This window comes from Carassius carassius, chromosome 9 (genome assembly GCF_963082965.1).
Source record: "Carassius carassius chromosome 9, fCarCar2.1, whole genome shotgun sequence".
Taxonomy (NCBI): Eukaryota; Metazoa; Chordata; class Actinopteri; order Cypriniformes; family Cyprinidae; genus Carassius; species Carassius carassius.
Genome location: NC_081763.1, coordinates 31,082,962 through 31,106,741, shown reverse-complemented (window position 1 = coordinate 31,106,741; position 23,780 = coordinate 31,082,962). Strand labels below are relative to the sequence as shown.

General features: G+C 41.8%; 2 protein-coding genes across 3 annotated transcripts in view; both read right to left on the bottom strand.

Annotated features, from left to right (window-relative positions):
* The window catches only part of LOC132149598 (ecto-ADP-ribosyltransferase 5-like), a 28,414-nt gene extending 6,258 nt beyond the window's left edge, over window positions 1–22,156 (bottom strand). Inside the window, exon 1 of the mRNA XM_059558981.1 lies at window positions 22,011–22,156. The gene's annotated coding sequence lies outside the window, so the exon portion shown is untranslated. The remainder of the gene's footprint in view (window positions 1–22,010) is intronic.
* Window positions 19,371–22,101, bottom strand: LOC132149593 (ecto-ADP-ribosyltransferase 5-like). 2 transcript variants are annotated; one of them, XM_059558973.1, is made up of 3 exons: window positions 22,000–22,101; window positions 20,750–20,854; window positions 19,371–20,677 (listed from the first exon to the last, which is right to left on the bottom strand). In XM_059558973.1, exons 2-3 carry the CDS (start codon window positions 20,798–20,800, stop codon window positions 19,718–19,720), a joined length of 1,011 nt encoding a protein of 336 aa, XP_059414956.1. In that variant the 5' UTR covers window positions 20,801–20,854; window positions 22,000–22,101; the 3' UTR covers window positions 19,371–19,717. The 2 variants fall into 2 exon arrangements, with proteins under 2 accessions (XP_059414956.1, XP_059414957.1); XM_059558974.1 differs by lacking the exon at window positions 22,000–22,101 and having other exon boundaries at window positions 19,371–20,241; window positions 20,389–20,677; window positions 20,750–20,899.
* Window positions 22,157–23,780: the final 1,624 nt, after the last annotated feature.

Genomic DNA, 23,780 nt, shown 5'->3' with positions numbered 1-23,780 from the left:
GAAACAGACAGCAAAGGTTTTCTTCACGTTTAAGGTTAGGTGAGACGACTCGAACCATTTAGAGATGTCTACAAGGGCAAGTGTCAACTGCTGCGCTGCCAGAACTGGGGTTTTAGCAGATAGATAGATGACTGTATCATCTGCATACAGCTGGCAGTTGGCACCTTGGCAGCTATCTGGGAAGTCATTGATGTACATTGTGAACAACAATGGCCCCAGTACTGATCCTTTAGGAACCCCCATGTTGTTAGGACAAAGATCTGACATCACCCCATTAACCTTAACGCACTGTTGCCTTACCTCCAAATATGATTGTAACCATGCTAAAGAACTGGGTGACATTTTGAAGAGCTGAAGTTTGTTAATTAACACACTGTGATCCACAGTGTCAAAGGCCTTTTTTAGGTCTAGAAATACAGCACCAACTACTTGCCCTTTGTCTAGAGGCCCTTTAATCTTCTCTAGCAAGTAACAATTAGCTGTTTCGGTGCTGTATTTGCGCCTGAAACCAAACTGTTGAGGATGCAGCAGCTGATTTGACTCAAGATGTTCAATGAGTTGTTCTGCGATTACCTTCTTCAGGATTTTAGACACAACAGGTAGAATTGCAATAGGCCTGTAATTGTTGGGCGTGTCCTTTTCCCCTGACTTGTGGATTGGTGTTATAACAGCGGGCTTCCAGCACTGTGGAAATGTGGTTGTATCAGACTGTTCTGATGTTTTTTTAATCAAGATCATACTTAAGTTATGAATGTCTTTTGCCGCAGAGATGTTCATATTTGTAATAATCTTTTTAACTTTATCAGAGGAGACTTCTTGGATTTTAAAAAGGCCTGTGTTAGCTAAATTAACATCTTCAACACATGTCACCTTATTTTTAAATTTGTTTGCTAGTTCATGCACAGAGTCTATAAAAAAATTATTAAAAACATTTGCCATTGACTCACTGTTATTAACAAGAGTGCCATCCACTCTATCATGGAATCTATCATAATGTGCTTTTTCTTTGCAGGGTTGGTTAAATAGTTTATGTGTTGCCACAATTTATAACTACTTCCATTAGCCACTTCTATCTTTTTAGTAAAATAGTCGGTTTTGGCTTTACGCAGATTGCTTAAGACTTGATTTCTAAGTGTGGTATAAATTAGATGATCTGTGCCGTTTCTAGTTTTCATAGACATTTTACGTGCAATGTCACATTTTTTCATAATGTGCCAAATATCTCCATTAAACCATGGGAGGGAATGTTTTTTTTGGTTTACTTGTCCATATTTTAGTAAACTTTTTTATCGTATTACTCAGTGTAGTGACAAAGATATTAGCACTTTGGTTCACATTAGACTCTTGCGAAACATTATCCAAGTTTATTTGGTTCAGTTCTTCTTCAAAATTATTTTGTTTTGCTTTTGGAATTCCCGTTTTCTGTATTTTTGTTTCTTGGTTATAATAAATCAATCGCTCTTTACCCAGTTTCCTAACAATTAAGGTCATGTTATGATCCGAAAGCCCAGTAATGAGGTTAAAGGATTTTGTTATTCTTTCAGGCCTATTTGTAAGAATCAGATCAATCAGCATTTTACTACTTCTAGTGACTCTGGTAGGTTTGTCTATAAGTTGTTTATATTTAAATTTATCTAATAAAACTTTTAATTTCATTTGACTTCTTTTTTCCAGCCAGTTTATATTGAAGTCGCCCAATATTATGCTTTCAGAGCAATCCATATTTGAATGTAGACTCTTAAATTCATTATAAAAGTTCACACTGTGTGAAGGTGGATTGTAAAGAACACATAAATTAAATTTCATGGTTGTAGACAGAGTAATTGTAGTGCAAGGCCCTCCAATTTTACATTAATTACAACCTCTTCACATTGGAATTGATCTCTGATGTATATTAACACCCCCTCACCCCTACATTTTTCCCGATCTCTTCTAAAGCACTTGTAGCCTAGTATATTAATTAGATTTGTTGAACTACATTGATTTAGCCAACTTTGAGAAATGCACAAGAAGTCCAAATTCGAGTCAGTTAATAGGTTATGTATTTGGTCTATTTTTGGTAAAATACTTCTAACGTTGAGGTGTCCACCTAGTATTCCTTTGGGTTTCGTTTGCGGATTCCATATGACTTGCGCATGATTTACAGTCTGGAAAAACTTGAGCTGTCTCTGCTTCACTGTCGCGCAATATGTAGTTTTGACCCTTGCGGGACACCGTCTTTGTGTACTTTCCGCATCTGTCATAGCAGCATTGCACAATGTTTGTTTCTCGAGAATATGATCGTTGAATGGGTTAAAACTCACCAGCGTAGCGAGACAAATGGTGTCCGATGTTCCCCGCAGCTGTGTGCACCAGGAGACATTAGATGGTATGGGCCGACACATGTTTCTTCGCTCGAAGTTTGGACAACTAGCTGCCGCCTCACTGCGGAGGCAGTAGCCCCAGCTGTTTCAGCAAACCCGCAAATGGACTTGCTAGGTTTCGCCCTTCTGGATCTTGTAACAGCGACAGGCGAAACCCGTTTACTTGCTATAGCGGCCTCTGGTGTACACAATGAACTCCTGTGAGAGAGGTGCTCCAACGGCAATCCTGGAATCCGCCCTCGTCCAAGTAACCAATTGACGGGGGCATCCCACGCGGTGGAGAGGGCAGTGCGGCCCAGCCAGTAAACTTGCCTCTACTCCTTGATGGATCCGTCGAACCGGTGACCACATCCACGTCAATCACTGGTCCCACCATGCTCGCCGGAGAAATGGAAGAATCGAGGTGAGTGTTTAACTCAAACGTGTGACGTAGAGTAAAAGTGCGTAAGTTTCCTGTGGTGCTCTTGCTTTGGTTTGACGCGATGACATGGGGGCTATCCGACATTGGACCAGTTGTCGGACCGGGATATTGGTGGATGTCCCCGGACAGCAGAAGGCAGATGGTAATTATTCGCGCGAGGCTCTGCTGCGGTTTTAGTACCGATTTGGTGTGCTTTCTTACTTTGCTGTACAAATGTGGATGAATGAAAGTAGCAGCCAGGACGTATCCTGTTGTCCAAAATGTTTGGTGACTTTGATTGTTACAGTATCCACTGATGTAGGCTTAATGTTATTATAACTATAAGAGTCATTCAAAATTTGACCAGTATCTGTATAGAAAAAATTATTTGTGAGGAGTGCATAAGCAAAGAGCGCTGCAGCTATACCTGCCACACCCGGCGCTGCCATTTTTCTACTCTAGAAGAAGAATTTTCTACTCTACTTTTCTACATTTTTCTAATAGATCAAATGAGGAGATGAGATAGAGGAAGAAAAAGAGGTTAATGTAGAGGCACAAGTGACAGAAAGAGAGCAGGGAACTGCAAGCCAGGAGACAGAGGCTGGTGAGAAAGAGGCACAAGTGTTTTCTATAGTTTTTACTATAACTGCTGTTCTTAATTATTCTGTAGAACAGAGAAGAAAAAGCCATCAGGTTGGGACAATTTAAGACATTTCAGTTTCTAATCCCAGAGCTATTATTATTTTAAACTTAAAATTGTCTTCTTTATTGTTTCTTTTTCAAAACTGCATCAAAGCATTTGCTGCTGTATCAATACATAATCATCCATATCAATGCGCGAATCAGCAAGGAATGCATCACAATATATTGCTGTATTGATATTTTGAACAGCACCATTTAAAGCCTTTTTCCATGTGCCCCTTTTAAACTTTGAGCACCTGCTCCTTCAAAGGTCTCTGCACGGCTCGGTTCAGAGGGAGTGTCAGCCACGTTAAAAAAGTTAACCGCTTAAGTCATTCGTGGATTAATGGTGACATGAACCATTTAAAGCGCCAACCCTTTAAAGTTTGAGCATATTGTTTGCAAACTGCAATTGATTAATTAATTAAAAACAAATTAGTTGATCTGCTGTGTTGTTCTTGTTCTTTAGAAGCAGTTATTAGCCGTGTCCACTGTATTTTTGTTGGTTTTCATGAAACCCCCCTTGAAATGACCAGGACCCCCCATTGCCCCCCAATCAAAATTGTCTGGAGCCGCCACTGCGGCAGAGTAATCCAAAAACAAATGCAGAGATTGATACACAGGAAAACAGTCGGGGGAAGACAAGACTAAACTTGAAAAATAGACTGGCTCCATCTCGCAGCTAATACTGGAAGAGAGAAATGCAGAACAATACTCGGCAGTGTGTGAGAGGAAGTCCAATGCTTATAACGCATGTCTGATGATTGCACTGTGTGTGTGTGATTGGTCTCAGGTGCATGGTGTGATGGTTATCAGGTGAACTTGTGATTGGTGCAATGGGGCATGGGAAATGTAGTCCAGGGTGTAGTGTGAGGGTCTGTGTGGTGGATGATGACTTCTGGTGGTTAATTAACGGAAGTTCATAGACCAGATTTGTCACAATTAAAGTTACAGATGCGATACAGAGTATGAATTAAACAAATGAAATATAAAGAAAACTATGTTTGTTCAAAAGTTGTATGCTATACGACCATGCATCCAAATTTCTTTATTAAACAAAAGCAAAAGTATTTGTGGTTTAAAATATATGTGATTTGCAAAATCAAAACTTGCGAAACATGCTTATTTGACAATATATTACTCATTCTGGTAAAAAAGACATATCTTTAGGCCAGAGGTGTAAACTCAGTTCCTGGATGGTCACATCACTGCAGAGTTTAGATACAACCCTAATAAAATGCCCCTTATCCAGCTAATAAAGTCCGTCAGGCTTATTTGAAAATTACATGGTTTGTGTGTTGGAACAGACCTTCTCAATCATCAACACTTGCCTAAAATAAAATCAACAGATATAAAACAGTTCAAGCATATCAAAATGTTTGTTTAAATATTTAACCTAGGTGTTTCTGCGGAGAGTTGAAGCTGAAGTGTGCTCTGCAGGACATGAAGCCGCTGGCGCGATCACTTGTAGTGTTTTATAACAGTGGAAACAACTAGATACACAGTCATTATTTGCTCATAAATGTAAGAGTAATACTTCATTCTAAACTGTAAAGGGGCTAGTTGTATTTGTGTGCACTCACAATATCAACAAAACGTTGTGCTTTTATGAAAAAAAAAAAAAAATGCTTTCTGCCGTCTGGGGTTTGAACAGGATCGCTTCACCATGATGAACCTACACTCAGCGAATTGCCTCACAGACCTGATAATAAATAAATATATATATATATATATATATATATATATATATATATATATATATATATATATATATAGGAGAACTACCACTTTAAATGTCAGAAGTCATGTATACACTTTGACCAGTGGGTGGTGCTGTAACCAAACACAAACTTTAAAGTTGTACCAGATTTTTTTTTTTCACAGTCAGCAGTAAAATAAAACTGATAAGCGTGACCGCAATGTTTAAACTGTATTTACTTGAAGCTGCAGGATTTTCAAACCTCATATAAATGAACAGAAAATTAAACAGCTTATATTTAATACTTAATATTAAGGTTGAACATTTTGTTGATCATTTTGTCACTCAACAAACTGATAATTTGTTGAAAAAGACAAATATAAGTTTGAAGAGACGTACTATCCCCAGCCACAGTGTCTGGGTTGTGTTCCCTGGGTGTCCACTAGGTGTCCTCCTTTCTCACGGTGTCTGTCACCTTACCCCTTCCTGTTCCCTTATTTGGTCACCTTCCTCCTGTTGAGTAATTGATTGTTCCCCACCTGTAAAGAAAACTGTAAAAACACCTATGATGGCGAGTCGGTGGCACCTTGTCTGGAGACTCAGGCGTTGAGTCGGCCATCTTGTGCTGTGGCTCTAAGCTGGCAGCCATCTTGTGCTGTGGCTCAGGGCTGGCAGCCATCTTGTGCTGTGGCGCTGGGCTGGCGGCCATTTTGTGCTGTGGCTCTAGCTCAGCAGCCATGACGTGAACTGTCTTGGGAACATCTAGGATCCTTGATAGCATCTCAAAGTAAACGAGAAGGGTGTCAGTGGCCATCCTGGGCGTTGATGCTGAGCTGGCAGCCATCTTGCACTGTGGGGTGAGGCTGGCTTCCATCTTGCCTCATGGTGCGGGGTTGGTGGTCATGCACCGCAGCGGCGCTGGGTTGGCGGCCATTCTGTGCTGAATTTCCTCTCGCCCACCTCCTCCTCGGCGACCTCCCCTGGTCCCGCGAAACACGACCAGGCGGGTTCCCTCAAACCAACTATCTCTCTCCTGCTCGGTGGCTGGGGAAGAAGCGTTAGTCGACATACCGCTGGATCTCAAGGTTTGGACGGAGTCCTTCTGTCACGTATGCTGATACAAGAAACAATGGAGAGATCCAAATGCAGGTATGAGGTTCATTGAGGGTCAATCCAAGAGGGGTAAACAGTCCAGGCAGGGTCAAAACCAGGAAATCCAAAAACATCAAAACAAACACGAACACACAGGAAGAGCAGACTCTGGGAGGTATCATACATACGACAAGGACTCCGTGACAAAGACTCAGAAAGACCGGGTATAAATACACAGAAGGATTATGGGAAACAGGAGACAGGTGGGGAACAATCAATTACTCAACAGGAGGAAGGTGACCAAATAAGGGAACAGGAAGGGGTAAGGTGACAGACACCGTGAGAAAGGAGGACACCTAGTGGACACCCAGGGAACACAACCCAGACACTGTGACAGAAAAACATCAAAACAAACAAGAACACACGGGAAGAGCAGACTCTGGGAGGTATCATACATACGACAAGGACTCCGTGACAAAGACTCAGAAAGACCGGGTATAAATACACAGAAGGATTATGGGAAACAGGAGACAGGTGGGGAACAATCAATTACTCAACAGGAGGAAGGTGACCAAATAAGGGAACAGGAAGGGGTAAGGTGACAGACACCGTGAGAAAGGAGGACACCTAGTGGACACCCAGGGAACACAACCCAGACACTGTGACAGTTCTAGCACCTCTTCTTGAAAGAGGGCTACTTCGGCTGGTGGTGAGGGTTACATATGTAACCCTCGTTCCCTGAAGGAGGGAACAAAGACGTTACATCCCTTTGCCACATCGCTGTTCCGCTGAACGGCCAGGTCACCGGGCTCGGCTCCTCAGTGAAGACTTGAATGCGAGTTGCTCGCGCTGCTCCTTTTATACCCACACAGCGGGGTGGAGCTTGTGATGCAAATCCCAAAGACCAAGGTACACTGTGTACCATCGTCTCGTTTTGTTACCACTTGAAGGTGATTGGGTTCTCGGGCGAGACCCCATTAATCAGTCTCTTTCTGACGTAACATCTCCGTTCCCTCCTTCAGGGAATGAGGGTTACACACGTAACCTATATGTTTCAAATCTACCCGCAGTACAATCATATTGTGTCATACTGAGGAGTTTTTTTTTGTTGTTGTTGCATTATCTGACCAAATATTTGCGTTCCCTAGAGAAACGTTGCGTTCTCTTGAGAAATGTTTGCGATCCCTAAAGAAACTTTGGATTCCCTCAAAGAACTTTTGCTTTCTCTCACAAAGATATTTGCATTCCATCGCAAAATATTTGTGTTCACTCACAAAACTTTTGCGTTCCCCTTCTGTTTACTTTACATATTGTAGTGGTTCATACAGCTCCGTAAGTTCACAATGGAGCGGTTTATAGACTATACTTGGACGAAATAGTCATTGCATGCTTATTAAGGCAAGATTTTGGGACATTCTAAAACTCTTAATATAAAACTCTGGATGGCTAAATTCAGTACACACCTTATTAATAAAGCATACAGACAAGCAGAATAGCCCAGAATGTGAATGTAACTCGGTAAATTGCCCTTTAAGCATATCCCTCATAAAAAGAAAATGCTTAATGGACTAAGACTGGGGTAGGCAAGTTCGGTCCTAGAGAGCCGCAGTCATGCAGAGTTCAGCTTCAACCCTAATCAAACACACCTGAACAAGTTCATCAATGTCTTCGGCATTACTAAGTTTACAGGCAGGTGAGTTTTTTTTAAGGGTTGGAGCAGAACTCTTCAGGACTGTGGCTCTCTAGGAACCGAACTTGCCTACCCCTCGACTAAGACAACTTACCTGAGAATATTTTTGGTTATTTTCCAGGATTCCAGGAGCCACGATGAAAGAAGATCAGAAAAGTCAGTCGCTCACAGATAAATAACAATTCCTTAAATGTAATTTTATTAATAAGATTCGGGAGGAGCGCGTCAGATACTTAGCCTAATCAACACAGGTGGACCATAATCAAGTAATCAATCCCATAGTATAAATATCGCTGACTTACCTCTATCCATTGACGGTTTATCAGCATGCTGGTTTGCTTCGTCTGCCACCTTACCACAGACCCAATTTTCGTACCAACGAAGAGAGCTACACAGGGGATTTCACAGGATTTGAGCTGCTCTCATCGCCAAGCCACACGTCGTGGCCAATAGACCGTGCAAGCTCCGAGCTCGCCTCGCTCGACACAACGATCGTGCCGCCCGAGACCGAGCCCTCCCCGAGTGCTGGATTGCAGCAGAAAGAACCCAACCAGCACGGGTCGAACCCCAGTTCTCACCGCGGCTTAGCCTTTCACCCCGGCGTTCCGGCCGAGTGGCAGTTTGAGGCCGCTTCCTCTAGCGGCGCAGACCGCGCGACGTTAACCAATACATTTTCAGGCGAAGACGCTAAAAACAGGTTCTTCTTTTTCTTCATTGGATTTTTACAGCAGTTGGCATCCAAGTGTTGCATCTAAAAGCAGGTTCTAAAGTTTGTTAAACAGCGTCATGACGCAGTTCCGTCTTCTTCCGCTAGTGTTTTATGGCGGTTTTGGCAAACCAGCGTAAAGGTGCATTACCACCACCTGCTGATCTGGAGTGTGGATTGCGCATAGATTTGGACTACAGATACAAACGTTCCGTCGGATGAAGATGCCACTTTTAACCATGAAGCAAAGGCATTACATTCGCCTTACCGCGCACGTTTAAACCTCACGGAAATGATACAGACATAAGTTCCATGAAGGAGAAAAAAAAAAAAAAGGCTCGTAAGTCTCTGGATAAAAGAGTCCCTGCTAAATGCTTAATTTAATTTTAAATTTTAATTTCTATGCAAGTTTTCTGGTAGGACCAAATCATTTAGGGACCTATTTCACCATTCACCGGTGTGATCACTCAAAATTCATCTAAAACGCATCCGCCATAGTGTTTCAACGCAGGATAGCAAGTGTGAGTAAAATAACTGTCGCCTTTTAAAGTCCACATGAAATCAAAATTGACTATTTACTTTGTTTGCCTAAATCGATCGTTTTGTGCTGAACAATTCATCCATGCGAGCCAATCCACTCAAAAAAAACAAAAAAAACAAAAAAACAATTTGCCTTCATAATCTTTAATCAAAATCTGAAAATGCCCCTCCCCTCTGCATTGGAGGACCTTCACTGATGACATAGGCTTGAGGAATTTGGTGTCTGCTTAATCCATAACCACGCCCCTCAAACTGACACTGACAGTAGACAGGCTGCCTGTGTGTAGCGAGCATTGACAGCGTGTGAAAGGAGAGATGGCAAGGAGGTGCATTTTTGTAAATAATCCTCCGTGTGTTCCTGTTCTCATCTTCTTCCTTTTCCTGCTGAAAACTAAATTGCGGTGATTCAGGTGGCGAGTAATCCTCAACAACCGATTGTAAACTTGCATTTAGATCTGCCCCCATTTTTCGAATTAAACACCTACTTATCTAGATCCAATCAGGTGCTAGTTGGAAAATAAGCCACGCCCACTACTTTCCTCATTTATTATCCGTTTCTCTCGGAAATACGTCACAACACTGGAGAAAAGTCGTTTGCAACTTCCGTTTCACGGGGACTTTAAGGACCGTAATACGAAAAAAAACTGGCAAGTAAACATCTTTAGAAACCACTTGGAAGCGAATAGCACATAACTGCCATTAACCCATTTGCTTGCAAGCATCGCCAACGGCCCCAGTTTATTATCGTTCATTTTCATAGCACGTTAAACATCACTCTCTTACTTGATCTGGATAAACCCTGCATCAATTGAAAGCCAATTGACCAATATTTCGATAAAACATCATTTCAGTGACAGTTATTAAGTAATTATGTCAGGAAAACGATTCCTATTCCTGAACGGTAAACGTCGAAGTGTTAGCTCGTGGACAAATGTTGATCATGGATCTAGTCAGAAAGAATCATGAGCAGAAACATCTTTATTTTGGGTATGTAATTTCTGTCTCCATGTCAAAAATGGGGGGTGACTGGTAAGGGGTTAATGTTACTGCTGTAATCATGTCTTTCGGTACAACGTCTTACAAGACTAAACATGCTTCATCGTTTCCAAAAGCCTCTGTTCCCACAGTCCATACTACAACGTGAAAACAGCGTTCCAAACGTATCCGCTCGGGAGACCGTCTAAAGAGCCTGGAGGCCAAACGAGAGGAAAGATGCTTTTCCAACAGGAACCTAATAATGTGGACAAGGCTTGAGGAATTGTCAAATCAGGCAACCAATTGCTGAGCTGGTGACACAGTAGGCTACCCATTCATTTTTTGCTTGCCCCGTCAAATGTTATTAACTTTTTTTTTTTTTACTCTTCCCACAGCCAACATCTACAGCTGCCTAAGCAAGTAGCATTGCACGTACCTCCTCACTGCCGCAGCAGTGTCTGCTCCCGCAGGAGCCTTTCCTATACCTCCCCACTGCCGCAGCAGTGTCTGCTCCCGCAGGAGCCTTTCCTGTACCTCCTCACTGCCGCAGCAGTGTCTGCTCCCGCAGGAGCCTTTCCTGTACCTCCCCACTGCCGCAGTAGTGTCTGCTCCCACAGGAGCCTTTCCTGTACCTCCTCACTGCCGCAGCAGTGTCTGCTCCTGCAGGAGCCTTTCCTGTATCTCCCCACTGCCGCAGCAGTGTCTGCTCCCGCAGGAGCCTTTCCCGTATCTCTCCACTGCCGCAGCAGTGTCTGCTCCCGCAGGAGCCTTTCCTATACCTCCTCACTGCCGCAGCAGTGTCTGCTCCCGCAGGAGCCTTCCTATACCTCCCCACTGCCGCAGCAGTGTCTGCTCCCGCAGGAGCCTTTCCTATACCTCCTCACTGCCGCAGCAGTGTCTGCTCCTGCAGGAGCCTTTCCCGTATCTCCCCACTGCCACAGCAGCGTCTGTTCACACGCAAAAAAAATAAAAAATCATTTCCGCTAATAGGTATGCCAGGCATCCTAGGTTGCAGTGACAGCATCATGTATCGACAATAGCCAAGACGATATTAGGCCCATTCTCCAATCAACGTTTTTTTTATTTTTTTTATTATAATTATCAGGCGGCCCACCATAATTCGGCTATCAAACCGCTCCGTTATCCCATCTCAGCACTGCACTTCACGCTCGCCCGTGCTCTCAAAGGATGACGTGAGCCTGCAGGTGGCAAAGAAGTCTCCATCCACAAATAGACATGCATCGTTTGCAGATAAAAGGTATTCCATCGTACTTTAACAGGTAAATCCGATACGTGCCACATTTTAAAGGAGCTCTCACTAACGGAGTTTAATGCCACAGTTACATTAGAATGCATCTCATTCTGGTCTCAGGGGCGGCGCGTCGGTCCCATCATGAGGCATGTGGTCCGGAGCGCGTATGACCAAGGCATTATTTCAACCGAACTCAAAAATTCGGTTTTTGAATACCTTATATTTAAGGCATTTGTTTACGTCCTATTAGGGTTAAATCGTTGGACTTTAAATGGAATCTACTATAAAAAAAAAAAAAAAAAAAAAAATTCACAGGACAAGCGAGATGACAGTAGTGCCGACTACATGAACTAGCAGTTTTAAATATAGTATTTTATATTTAATGCCAGTTTATCAGTACGTCCAAAAAAAAAATATATTTTTTTCGATTATTGGTGATTCCATAGGCTTTTTCGTGCACCTGCATGGTTAAAATGGCAAAAAGTAAGCTCAGACAAGTATAAAGAATCTTTCTCTTACTCCACCCATGCACGATTACATCGTCGATATGTACCATCAATGTCATGTGCTGACAATATGACAATTCGACAACGACCACATCGCCGATACACGGCACCTATTTGGGGTACACTGGCACAGGAAATCCAATTTATTTTTGCACGCTTAATTTCGAATACAATGACTGCAACAAGATTTTTTGGACTCATTATCGGAAGCAGCTCATTGGATTTGCTAAACAATTATTCAAGTAAGACTCACAGCGTCTACCCTCGTAGACAACCAAAACCTCCTCAGTATCGAACTCCCTGTCAGGCGCTGCAAGAGTGCTCCCGGTTGAGCCAACCTTTGCCTTCTCCGTTCAACTATCAGCAAAGCTTACTCGTATGACATCGTGAGTATTAAACTCCTGTCAGATGCTTTCCCGCTTAAGCAATCTTGGACTTTCCGTCTGACCACCAGCGAAGCTTACCCGATTAAAAAGCTAGATTAACCCCCCCCAAAAAAAAAAAAAAAACGCCGGATGCCGGCAATAGCCTCCTGGCCAGATAGCGTTACCTTTTCGATCCTATGACCATCGAGGCTTCTCTCTTCGATGACACGAGCTCGAGCTCCCATCGGATGCCGATGAGAGCCTCCCGGCCAGACAACCTCACCTTTTCCATTCTGCGGCCAACAAGGCTTACCCGTTCGTTGCCTGAAGCTCACACTCCCTTCGGACGTAGGTAAAAGCCCCTGGCTACCTGTTTTGCCATTCTGTCTTACGTACGGAGAAGTTTACCCATCCAATGCACGGAGTCAGGGCTCCCATTGAATGTAGGTGAGAGCTTCCCGGCTAGACAACCTTACCTTTTCCGTCCTTTGGCCAGCGAGGCTTAACCGTTCGATTCCGGGAGCTAAGCTCCTGTCGGCCGAAGGTAAGAGCCTCCCGGCCGGACAACCTTTTCCGTCCTTCAGCCAGAGAGGTTTACCCGTTCGATTCCTGGAGCTAAGCTCCTATCGGACGTCGGTCAGAGCCTCCTGGCTAGACAACCTGACCTTTTCCATCCTTGGCCAGCGAGGCTCACCCGTTCGATGCGAGTGCTCCCATCGGACGCTGGGTCTAGGTTACAAAACCTACAAGCAAGCCGTTTGATGCCGCAGGCACCAAACACACAAATAAACCCTCCCTCCTTCCTACGGTCGCCAAGGCTTACCCGTCTCTTGCCGTAAGTAGCAAACTCCCATAAGACGCTGACGACAGCCTAACGACCACACAAACTTACCTTTTCCATCCTACGGCCTGCGAGGCTCACCCAGTCGTTTTTGGGGAACAGGAAGTCCCCGTTGGATGCTGGCAAAAGCCTCCTGGCCACCTATCGTTACCTTTTCTGTCACACATCCGGAGAGGCTTACCCGTTCGATGCGTGTGCTCCCTTCGGACGCTGGCGAGAGCCTCCCGGTTAGACAACCTTACCTTTTCCTTTTCTATGGTCAGCGAGGCTTACCCGTTCGATGCGCGTGCTCCCTTCGGACGCTGGCGAGAGCCTCCTGGACAGACTTGCTTTAAGTTTCCAATCTACGGTCGGCGAGGCTTACCCGTTCGATGCGTGTGCTCCCTTCGGACGTCGGTAACAGCCTCTCGGCCACGCAACTTCCCTTTCCATTTGACGGTAGGCGAGGCTTAACCGTCCGACGCTACGAGTCTCGTCCTCTCGCCAAATCCTGCAAAAAAATAAAAAATAAAATTAAAAAATAAAAAAAATACAAAATAAAAAATAAATAATAATAATAATAACTCAGCTACCATCAGCTACCCTCACATCTTTTAACCCCGCCTGGCGAGGCTTACTCGTTCGATGTTCTGAGTCTAATGCCCCATCGGATGCCGCGAGAGACCTCCCAGTCGGGTTTTCCTTTCCACTCTCCCCGTCCGGCGAGGCTTACCCGTCTGATGCGTGTGCTCCCTTCAGACGTCTGGCGAGAGTTCTCCCGGGCGGGCCTATGCTTGCCGGCTGCAAGTGAGTCACATCCATCTAACGCCGTGAGTCGGGATCCCCCATCAGATGTCACCAGAGTCCTCCTTGTCGGCCAGCCCAAAGCTTTTTATCTGCCAAACCGAGAGGACCCAGACGTCCGTCATTCTGAGTCTCAATCTCCTGTCGGAGGCTTCATGGGCCCTCTCGGTCAGCACTAGGCCCTTCACCCACTGAATAGCAGGGGCTATCAGCCAGTAGGGCCCGTACGCCGACACCGTGACCTATTCCGGTCGAGGCAACTCGGGTCCTCCCGGTCGGGCACCACAACCACGCTGCTCCTCCTCATCGGCTGGTAGGGCTCACCGTTCCAACGCCAAAAAGCTCCAGTTGAGCATCGGCCCGAGCCCTACCGACTGGGCGCCAACAACCACGTAGTTCACTAGCTAAGGCCGGTAGGGCCTACTCTCCCAACGCCCAAGTTGCTCCCTCCGGAGTACGTAGGCCCTTCCAACCTGCCAATGAGACGACTTCTCAGAAACCAAATCAGCCCCCGCCAGTACTCTATGTTTTTGGGGGGGAATTATCTAATCTGGCGGCTGTCCTCCTGTATATTCGCTTTTTGGGGGGTACTCTAGGTTCGGGCCATTCCCGAGCTCGGAGCCCTTCCCCGGACAGCACGCCAAATACGCATTCCATACCTCAGCTAATTATATGTAAGCGTGAACTATTGAAATGTAATTTTATTAATAAGATTCGGGAGGAGCGCGTCAGATACTTGGCCTAATCAACACAGGTGGACCATAATCAAGTAATCAATCCCATAGTATAAATATCGCTGACTTACCTCTATCCATTGACGGTTTATCAGCATCGCTCCTCCACCCCATCTCCTCCTTTCAAGTTCACTTTATAAATAGACGGGGAAGGGGGGGTACTCTAGGTTCGGGCCATTCCCGAGCTCGGAGCCCTTCCCCGGACAGCACGCCAAATACGCATTCCATACCTCAGCTAATTATATGTAAGCGTGAACTATTGAAACCAAGAGAAGAGGAAGGAGGCTTTTTTATACAAACCCGATTCCAAAAAATGTGTACACTGTACAAATTGTGAATAAAAACAAAATGCAATAATATGGAAGTCTTAAATTTAAATAATTTATTCAGAATACAACATAGATAACCTATCAAATGTTTAAACTGAGAAAATGTATAATTTTAAGGGAAAAAATAAGTTGATTTTACATTTTTAAAAATACTCTTGTCACATCTTCCTCTTTATGATGCGCCAAATGTTTTCTATGGGTGAAATATCTGGAGTGCAGGCTGGCCATTTCAGTACATGGATCCTTCTTCTACGCAGCCATGATGTTGTAGTTGATGCAGCATGTGGTCTGGCATTTTCATGTTGGAAAATGCAAGGTCTTCCCTGAAAGAGATAACATCTAGATGGGAGCATATGTTGTTCTAGAACTTGGATATATCTTTCAGCATTGATGGTGCCTTTCCATATGTGTAAACATCCCATGCCATACGCACTCATGCAACCCCATACCATCAGAGATGCAGGCTGCTGAACTGAGCACTGATAACAACTTGGGGTGTCCTTGTCCTCTTTAGTCCGGATGACATGGCGTCCCAGTTTTCCAAAAAGAACTTCAAATTTTGATTCGTCTGACCACAGAACTGTTTTCCACTTTGCCACAGTCCATTTTAAATGAGCATTGGCCCAGAGAAAACACCCGCTTTTCTGGATTATGTTTTTGGATCATGATTATGTTATGAGTTTTAGCCAGTAATGGTGGATTGTGTTCACCAACAATGTTTTCTGGAAGTATTCCTGAGCCAATATTGTGATTTCCATTACAGTAGCATTCCTGTATGTGATGCAGTGCCGTCTAAAGGCCCGAAGATCAGGGGCATCTAGTATGGTTTTCTGGCCTTGACCCTTACGCACAGAGATTGTTCTAGATTCTCTGAATTTTAGGATGATTTTATGCACTGTAGATGATGATAACTTCAAACTCTTTGCAATTTTTCTCGGAAAAACTCCTTTCTGATATTGCTTTACTATTTTTCATCGCAAGAATTGGGGGAATTGGTGATCCTCTGCCCATCTTGACTTCTGAGAGACACTGTGACTCTTTTTATACCCAATCATGATGCCAATTGACCTAATAAGTTGCAAATTGGTCCTCCATCTGTTCCTTATATGTACATTTAACTTTTCCGGCCTATTATTGCTACCTGTATTTGTACAGTGTCCCAACTCTTTTAGAATCGGGTTTGTATTTCAAACATTCTTTATAAGTGTTTTCTGGGTGTGTGTATGTAGGTAGCAAAAAAATGACCAACCTGGTCTTACAGAATTCCCTTAAATGAACATGTCCCCTTAACTCAAAATATGTGTCAGTTTCACGGAATCGCCAAAAATTATGTGATGTGCCCATGGAAGTGATGCCTACATAAGTCAGTGACAGGCAGCAAACGTGGTCCACACACGGATTCACGGACATATCGCTTTAAATATCCTGAGTTTACTTAAAGTACTTTACTTTAAATAATTAGTTTTAAAGTGATTTTGACTTGAAATTGCATTGTTCTGTCGTTGTTTGATCGCTATGATAACTTCTGGTCACCCAAATTCAACTGGAATCTTGAGAAGGGTCTGGCTGCCGACTTGCACTTGCACTCGCAGACTTGCATTCTCAGACTTGCACTCTCAGACACTTTTGCTTCCGCCCGTGTCGTCACTTGCTGTCTTTATTTTTTTCTTATTTTGTTCTATTTATTGATATCTTTTTGTTTGAATCTCTCAACATTTTTCAACAATAGCCAGGTGGTGAAGACAAGAAAAAATTAACTAAATTACAATGTCACTTGCAATCGCCACTTGCACTCTCCGCTACCCATGATGTCACTTGCAATCAACACAAATTGTGCATGTTGCCAATGGAGACAAGACGCTGTGGTGGTGATTAAACGATTAAAACTAAATTAGTAGGGCTACTACTATAACGTGCAGGGTCCTGCAAGAAAAAGACAAGACCGGCAAATCCGTGGCCACAGAACAGCAGAATATAAACGCAATGCACAAAGTCTTTTGTTAAGCGTTTTCCTCCTGTAGAAAAAACAAACACTTAATATGGCATAATGTATTAAGTTCAATTAAAAGACCAAATTCTATATATAGTTATTATTTAATGTACTACAATGCAAGCAGATGGCTGTGAACACAATGCGCAAACTTTGTCCTCCCATACAGCAAAACACTTAATGTGGCCTAATAACAGACTAAGATGATAAAGACAATTCAGCCTATATATCTTGTTGTTGACTCAACGTATATACAGACCAGCAAATATGAATGTGCATTATGAAATGCATTAAGTGATTTTAAAAGGATCAACTCCGTACAGGCAAGCAGACAAGTACAGAACGCAGTGCGTTAAATTGTACATTAAACATTTTCCTCCTATAGAAAATCATTATAAATAAAACACATAATGTAGGTTAATGGACAAAGACAGTGATATAAACGAGTTGTAGACAGTTTGGAAAAATGCTTAACGCAAAACTTTGTGTGTTGCATTTATTCTGGGCTAACCTGCTTGCCTGAACATATTAATTCTGTATTTTAATAATGTAGAGAAGCATATTGATTTTGGCCTTTATCAGTCCATTATGCCACATTTTGCAGTATGTGAGGAAAATACTATATACATATTAATTAAAATAATGAACTGTATATTTAATTTAATATTTTAATAGCATCTTAATACATTAAACCATGTTAAGTGTTTATGTTTTTCTACTGGAGGAAAACGTTTAGCTAGAGACTTTGTGCATTGCCTTCATATTCTGGTGCTGTGGCCAAGGATTTGCCTGTCTTCTCTTTTTCTTGCAGGACCCTGTACATTATAGTACTAAATTAGGTTTAATCATTTAATCACCACCACAGCTTCTTGTCTCCATTGGAAACATGCCTGATTTGTGTCGATTGCAAGTGTAGGTAGCAGAGAGTGCAAGTGATTGCAAGTGACATTGTCATTTAGTTTCTTTTTTCTTGTCTTCGTCACCTGGCTACTGTTATAAAATGTTGGGAAATTCAAACAAAAAGCAATAAAAAAATCAACAAAATAAAAAATAAAGACTGCAAGTGATGTCACTAGCGGAAGTGCAAGTGTCAGAGAGTGCAAGTCTGACAATGCAAGTTATGTTTAGGATTCTAAAATATATGCACATTTTACAGGCAAGAAAAGCCACCAAAGCAGTCACATGCTTTGAACGTTCAATAAACAATAGCTAATGTGATGTTTCAGACAGCATCATTTACTGGGTCATGTCAGATGGAGTTCCTGCAAAACATATTCAAAGATGCAAGGTGTAATTTTATTAAGCCAAGCAAGCAGTTGCCCTTGAAAGATGGAAAGATATATTGCATGTTTTATTTTTGACTAAATTGTCCCTTATGAAAGAAACTTCATGCACATTCACACAAGTTTGCATTCATCTCATTCAGTTATTAAACATTTTCAGGGCACTGTTATAATTTTCATTCCTCTTAAAGGACCTCTACATCCATGCCATATCCAGTCAGATATACTTAGATTTTCTGAATCTTTGCAGCTGGATGTGAAACTGCACTCATGCATAATCTATTTTTAAACAAATGGGTTTCCTTTAGGCTAAAATCCAGCTTTATATCTAAATGCTTCTATATTTCACGGATTTAAAATTTGATACTTTTCTTTAAAATATTATTTGTTTTACTTCACTGTCTTTGAAGACCTTATATGTCTGCTGAATTTTTGTGCATCACCTTTTTTGGTTTTGAAGAAATCCCAGTACACCCATATAAATGCTTAAAGCAGAAGTTTCTCTTCTTGAACCCCTTTGACTACAGACATAATCTTGGAGTCATTAGAAATCTAAGATTTTGCTCCTCAAGTCTCAGAACTGCTCTTAGTGACAATGAGTATCATCACTGAAGATTTTTAGCAGTATTTTAACAAATGGCATGTTAAAGGGGTTCAATGTAAAAGTTAAATTTGGTCATTTTATAATGGCTCTGCCAGTGGATATAACTGTACATAAACGTCAAGCAAAAGTTCCACTCCTCACCACAATGCAGCATAAATAGTGTATAAATGGCAAGAGTGGAGATTTGCTCAGTTTGAGGGCAGATACAATCTCTCCACCTCCACATTCAGTTAAATCCAGAGCACAATTCAGAACTGAAGAACTGTTTCCCTTTTAAATTTACCCCAATACAGGAAGTTAAATCAGTAATTTAGCAATCCTCAGTTCAGTTCAAGTTCAAGAACCACTGCAGAGGCTCATTTTCCCCCAAACACAATGTGGAATTTTGTAGAAATATCTTCCAGCATTTTCAACTTTACTTAATATTTCAGTCATGTGACATAAATTATACAGTTATGTACCCTATAACTGAAGAAATGATTCAGAGAAACATAATCCGTCCGATTCAAAACCATTTGGTCTGATATCCAAAAACTATTTAAAAGCAAACATTAGCATTTTATTAGCAGTTTATTGAAAAATCTTCATCTGACCAGCAAAAATTCAACAAATATTATAGCAATGCAGAGGCAATGGAAAAATAACTTCACAACAATATCCGGTGATGTTAAAAGCTAACAATGAAGACATTTTGTATATCTATATCTTACTTGTGGATACAATACTGGACACAACATTACAGTAATAGAAAAGTAATAGTAAATAAAAAGCAATAAGTAAATAACTATATGGTGAACGAGTATGGAAACAAGCATGTATTATGGAAATCATGCAAGGAGGTCAACTTAAAACACTCAACATACATTCTGAAGTCTTACTGTAGCTCAAAATCTACAGCAGCAGCGTCGTTTCTGACCACTATGATGGCCGGTGTGAGTTTCTCCATCAGTGGGATTGAGACGAGCATGTATGAGCATCTGATTCTGTCCTAAACAACCACATGGTCGGCCTATAAACTTACTGTTTGTATGGCCTTGACTGGCCATTAGCTTTCGATAAAAGCATCTGCAAAATGCAGAAGTGTTAAATGTTGATGTATTTTTAAGGAACTTTGATGGTTTCTTGAAAGCCACTGCACAGTTCAGGTCACTTCTTTTCACAGAGCTTTCCAACCTGTACACAGTATCACACCAGAGATTTTTATGATATTTTCTCATCTTGACAGCAGTGACTTTAAACTTCTCGTATGGAGGAATCAACACCTCTTTCTGTTCAGGATACTTAGAGTATTTTATCACATCAGCACCTTCACAAGTTTTGATTTCAAAACAAGATTTATTTCCAAAATCTTGTGCTATTTTACGTTCAAGAGAGGATGATGTAAATGAGCCGAAACAAACCTTTTTGCCTGTAACATTTTGATAAAATTCAACTGTAGTACCACGATATGTTGACTTGCATTTCTTCTGTGCTTCAGTCAATCTCTGTATTGCATCGCTTAACAAAAAGTGAAGTGAATACCATTTAAATGCCTGGTTTGTGTACTTTTCCTTACCATTACGAACAGCCATATTAAAATTGCGGTAGATGTTAGAATTAAGGTTGGTGTACACGTAAATGGCGATTGAATGATTCCTTGTCAAGTTATCTTCTGGAGCTGTGGCATTAGCTTCACCTTCTTGCCAAGCATTTCTAAAATCAGTGGAGTTATTGATTTCCTTCTCAAGATATTTTGTCTTCACCAGATGTGCCATTTTTACTTTACAGCCACCATATTGATCATCAACTGAATTCTGTGCAATATCCAGTGGATAAATCTTTCTTGCAGCAGCTGCTCTGTGATCCTGCAAAAAACAAGAATCATAATGATCAATCATCAGTATTCATGTCTGTAATATACTAGAACACAATCTTACCTGTCCTAGAGCAGCTAAAATGAGAAGAAGAGCTTCAATGATCAGCAGCATCTTGATTCAGTTGAATCACTCAAATTCTCTAATAGATCTAGTGAAGATCAGATGCTGGAAGACAAGAAACACAAGTTCCATTTCAGTCGATTACTCTCAATATCACATCGGTGACTGATGAATTGGGATATCGCATCAGTAGACCAATCTATTTTGAGTGTAAACTAAATGAGTCAATGCATTAGATGCAATTATTGCCTCCAGCTAATGCTGATCGCAGCGTGAGTATAATAAGGCAGCAGGTGCAGTGCATACCAGCTTTTCACCTTAACGCTAACAGAACGTTTCCTAAAGAGCAATTTTCTCTAAAAGAGCTTCATGGGTGCGTCTTTGTATAGACGACAGGTTGTCCTTATAAGGATGCCGTTTCACATATTGGTCTCCACAACGGAGGGAGAGCTGTCCTCCATCACACTAGGCAACTGGATGTGGCATGATGTCCAGTCCAAGGCCTTCATGATAAATCTGTGAGAACTGTGGAAGGCTGGGTTTTATATTGAGACTTAAGTTGTACAAGAGGGTTTTAGTCACCTCAAATTTTTCCATATGCACCTTAACGGATACTATGTGTATTTGCTTCTGAAAACTCCTTTAGGAAGGATGGGGCTTCCACAGCATCCCTTATCCAAGCCGAATGGGTAAATTTTCCTGGTGTTATCCGGTCTCACCCAGTGAGGTAGTGTTTTGACAATGTTGAGTGAAACTACTTCTTCTGAGCCCCTGGCAACACCTAATAGGAGCGCAGGGTGCTTGCACTGGAAGGGGCAGCACCCATGCCCCTTTTTAGGGATCCCAATTCGGTCACTGACATGTCAAGAGTGACCAACTGAAAGGGAATGTCTTGTTTACGTATGGTAACCCTCGTTCCCTGAAGGAGGGAACAGAGATGTCCCATTGCCACGGTTGCTGCGCCACTCCTGACCCGCCGGGTCACCAACTCGGCTCCTCCGCAAAAACCGGTTATGTGATCAGCAGCAGCTGGAGGCAATAATTGAATGCCAATGTGCATTGGCTCATTTAGATTACACTCAAAGTAGATGGTCTATTGAAGCAATATCCCAATTTGTGACATCTCCATTCCCTCCTTCAGGGAACGAGGGGTTACCATACGTAACAGAGATGAATAATGACAGTTAAGATAAAGCATAACACAAAAAGAGGAATGAAGAGTTGTCACTTAAATTTGTTCACTGATGGACCCAAAACTTACCTCAGTATCCTCTTGTTTTTCTGTCGGTTCCTGAATTTAGTTTTTCAGGACCTCGGGAGCAGCAAGGAGAGAAGTCAGTCAGACAGCAGACAACAGCAGTCTGAGAGATGAGGAAGTTTGCCCTGTTTTTAACATGGCTAATAATGAGTGTGTGTATATTCTGAGCCTCCAAAATTAGAGAAATTAACACAGGCACAGAAGACCAAAGACAACTTTTTCAATCCTTTCTCAGTCACTCAATGTCCAATAAATGCTGCCTGTCAAAGACTTCTGTGTGTTTGCATTCTTTTATGCAATGATGCCACCACTGCTCTTTCAATGAGAAACATTTGCTGTCAATATACTAACTTGAAAAGCATGGGGATTTAGCCTCATCAGATTATGTTTAAATATTTAATTATCTGAATAGATGTCAGTGGAGGATAGACTTCATAACACTGCCTTTCATGAAGAAACCGGCTTGTTTGAAAAACATTTCTACAAAATATTATTTTGCTCCTTTCACATTTTGCAGCACTTTCAAAGTGAAATATCCACTTACATTGGACAACATTGTATGGTTATTTGAAGTGTTCATGAGACGACTGTGTTTCTTTTGTCCTTTCACTCTCAGGTCCTCATTTAAATTTTTTTTTCTTTTCTTTTTTTAGAGAAGCTTTGCATCTCGATGTGAAACTGCACTTGTGCATATTCTCAAATAAACATGTGTTTGGTTCCTTTGAGATTTCTTCTATCTCTGCTTATCTCGAGTTAAGGCTGGTGGTCTTTTCCCACTCCGATTCCCTTTTACTGTCTTTACTCTGTTTCCTGTCTCATTTCAAACCAAATCAAATTAAGCCAGAGAGGCCAAAAATATTAAATTCTGCTGAACAAATTATCTATAGGATATAAAAAATGATAAAAAAACCCCCAAAAGTTTCTGTTCTTGAACACCTTTGACCATACAGACACAATTTTGGACTCTTTTGAAAGATAAGACTTCACTCATCAAGCACCTGAGAGAACTGAATAATAAAAACTCTGGAAATTTCAGTTTTGTAATGCTGACCAGGAAGAGCGTTTGTTATACAATATAAGTGGGACTCCAGTGTTGCAAGGTCACTCCTTTTCCTTATATTTGCCAGTTATGAAAAAGATACAAATGATCCATAATGGACATATTTATATATGCAGATTTTAAACCACAATCATTTAATTTGCATTACCACAGACATCAATCTTTTTTAGTTACACTTCTGTGTCAGGAAGAATATCATTCAGTGTCTGAGAAACAATTGTTTCAAGTTAATTCTGAATGTTAAGATGATGCATTTCTGTTTTTAAATTATAATAGTTACAAAAATTGTTTTATTGTTTCAATCCTGATCATTTTGCAATTGTAAACTGAATATGAAATCACCTGCCTGTTAGAATATGAAAGTGACGTACAGCCAAGTATGGTGACCCATACTCAGAATTCATGCTCTGCATTTAACCCATCCAAAGTATACACACACCCAGAGCAGTGGACAGCCATTTATGCTGCGGTGCCCAGGGAGTAGTTGAGAGTTCAGTGCCTTGCTCAAGGGCACCTCAGTCATGGTATTGCCGACCCGAGACTCAAACCCACAACCCTAGGGTTAGGCGTCAAACTCTCTAACCACTAGGCAATGACTTCCTCATATGAATGTAATTCATGAAATTGATTGCAGAAATGTTTTTTTTTTTTTTATGATAACACTTTAGTATAGGGTCCTAAAAACGAGTTGCTTATTATCATGCCTATTATTA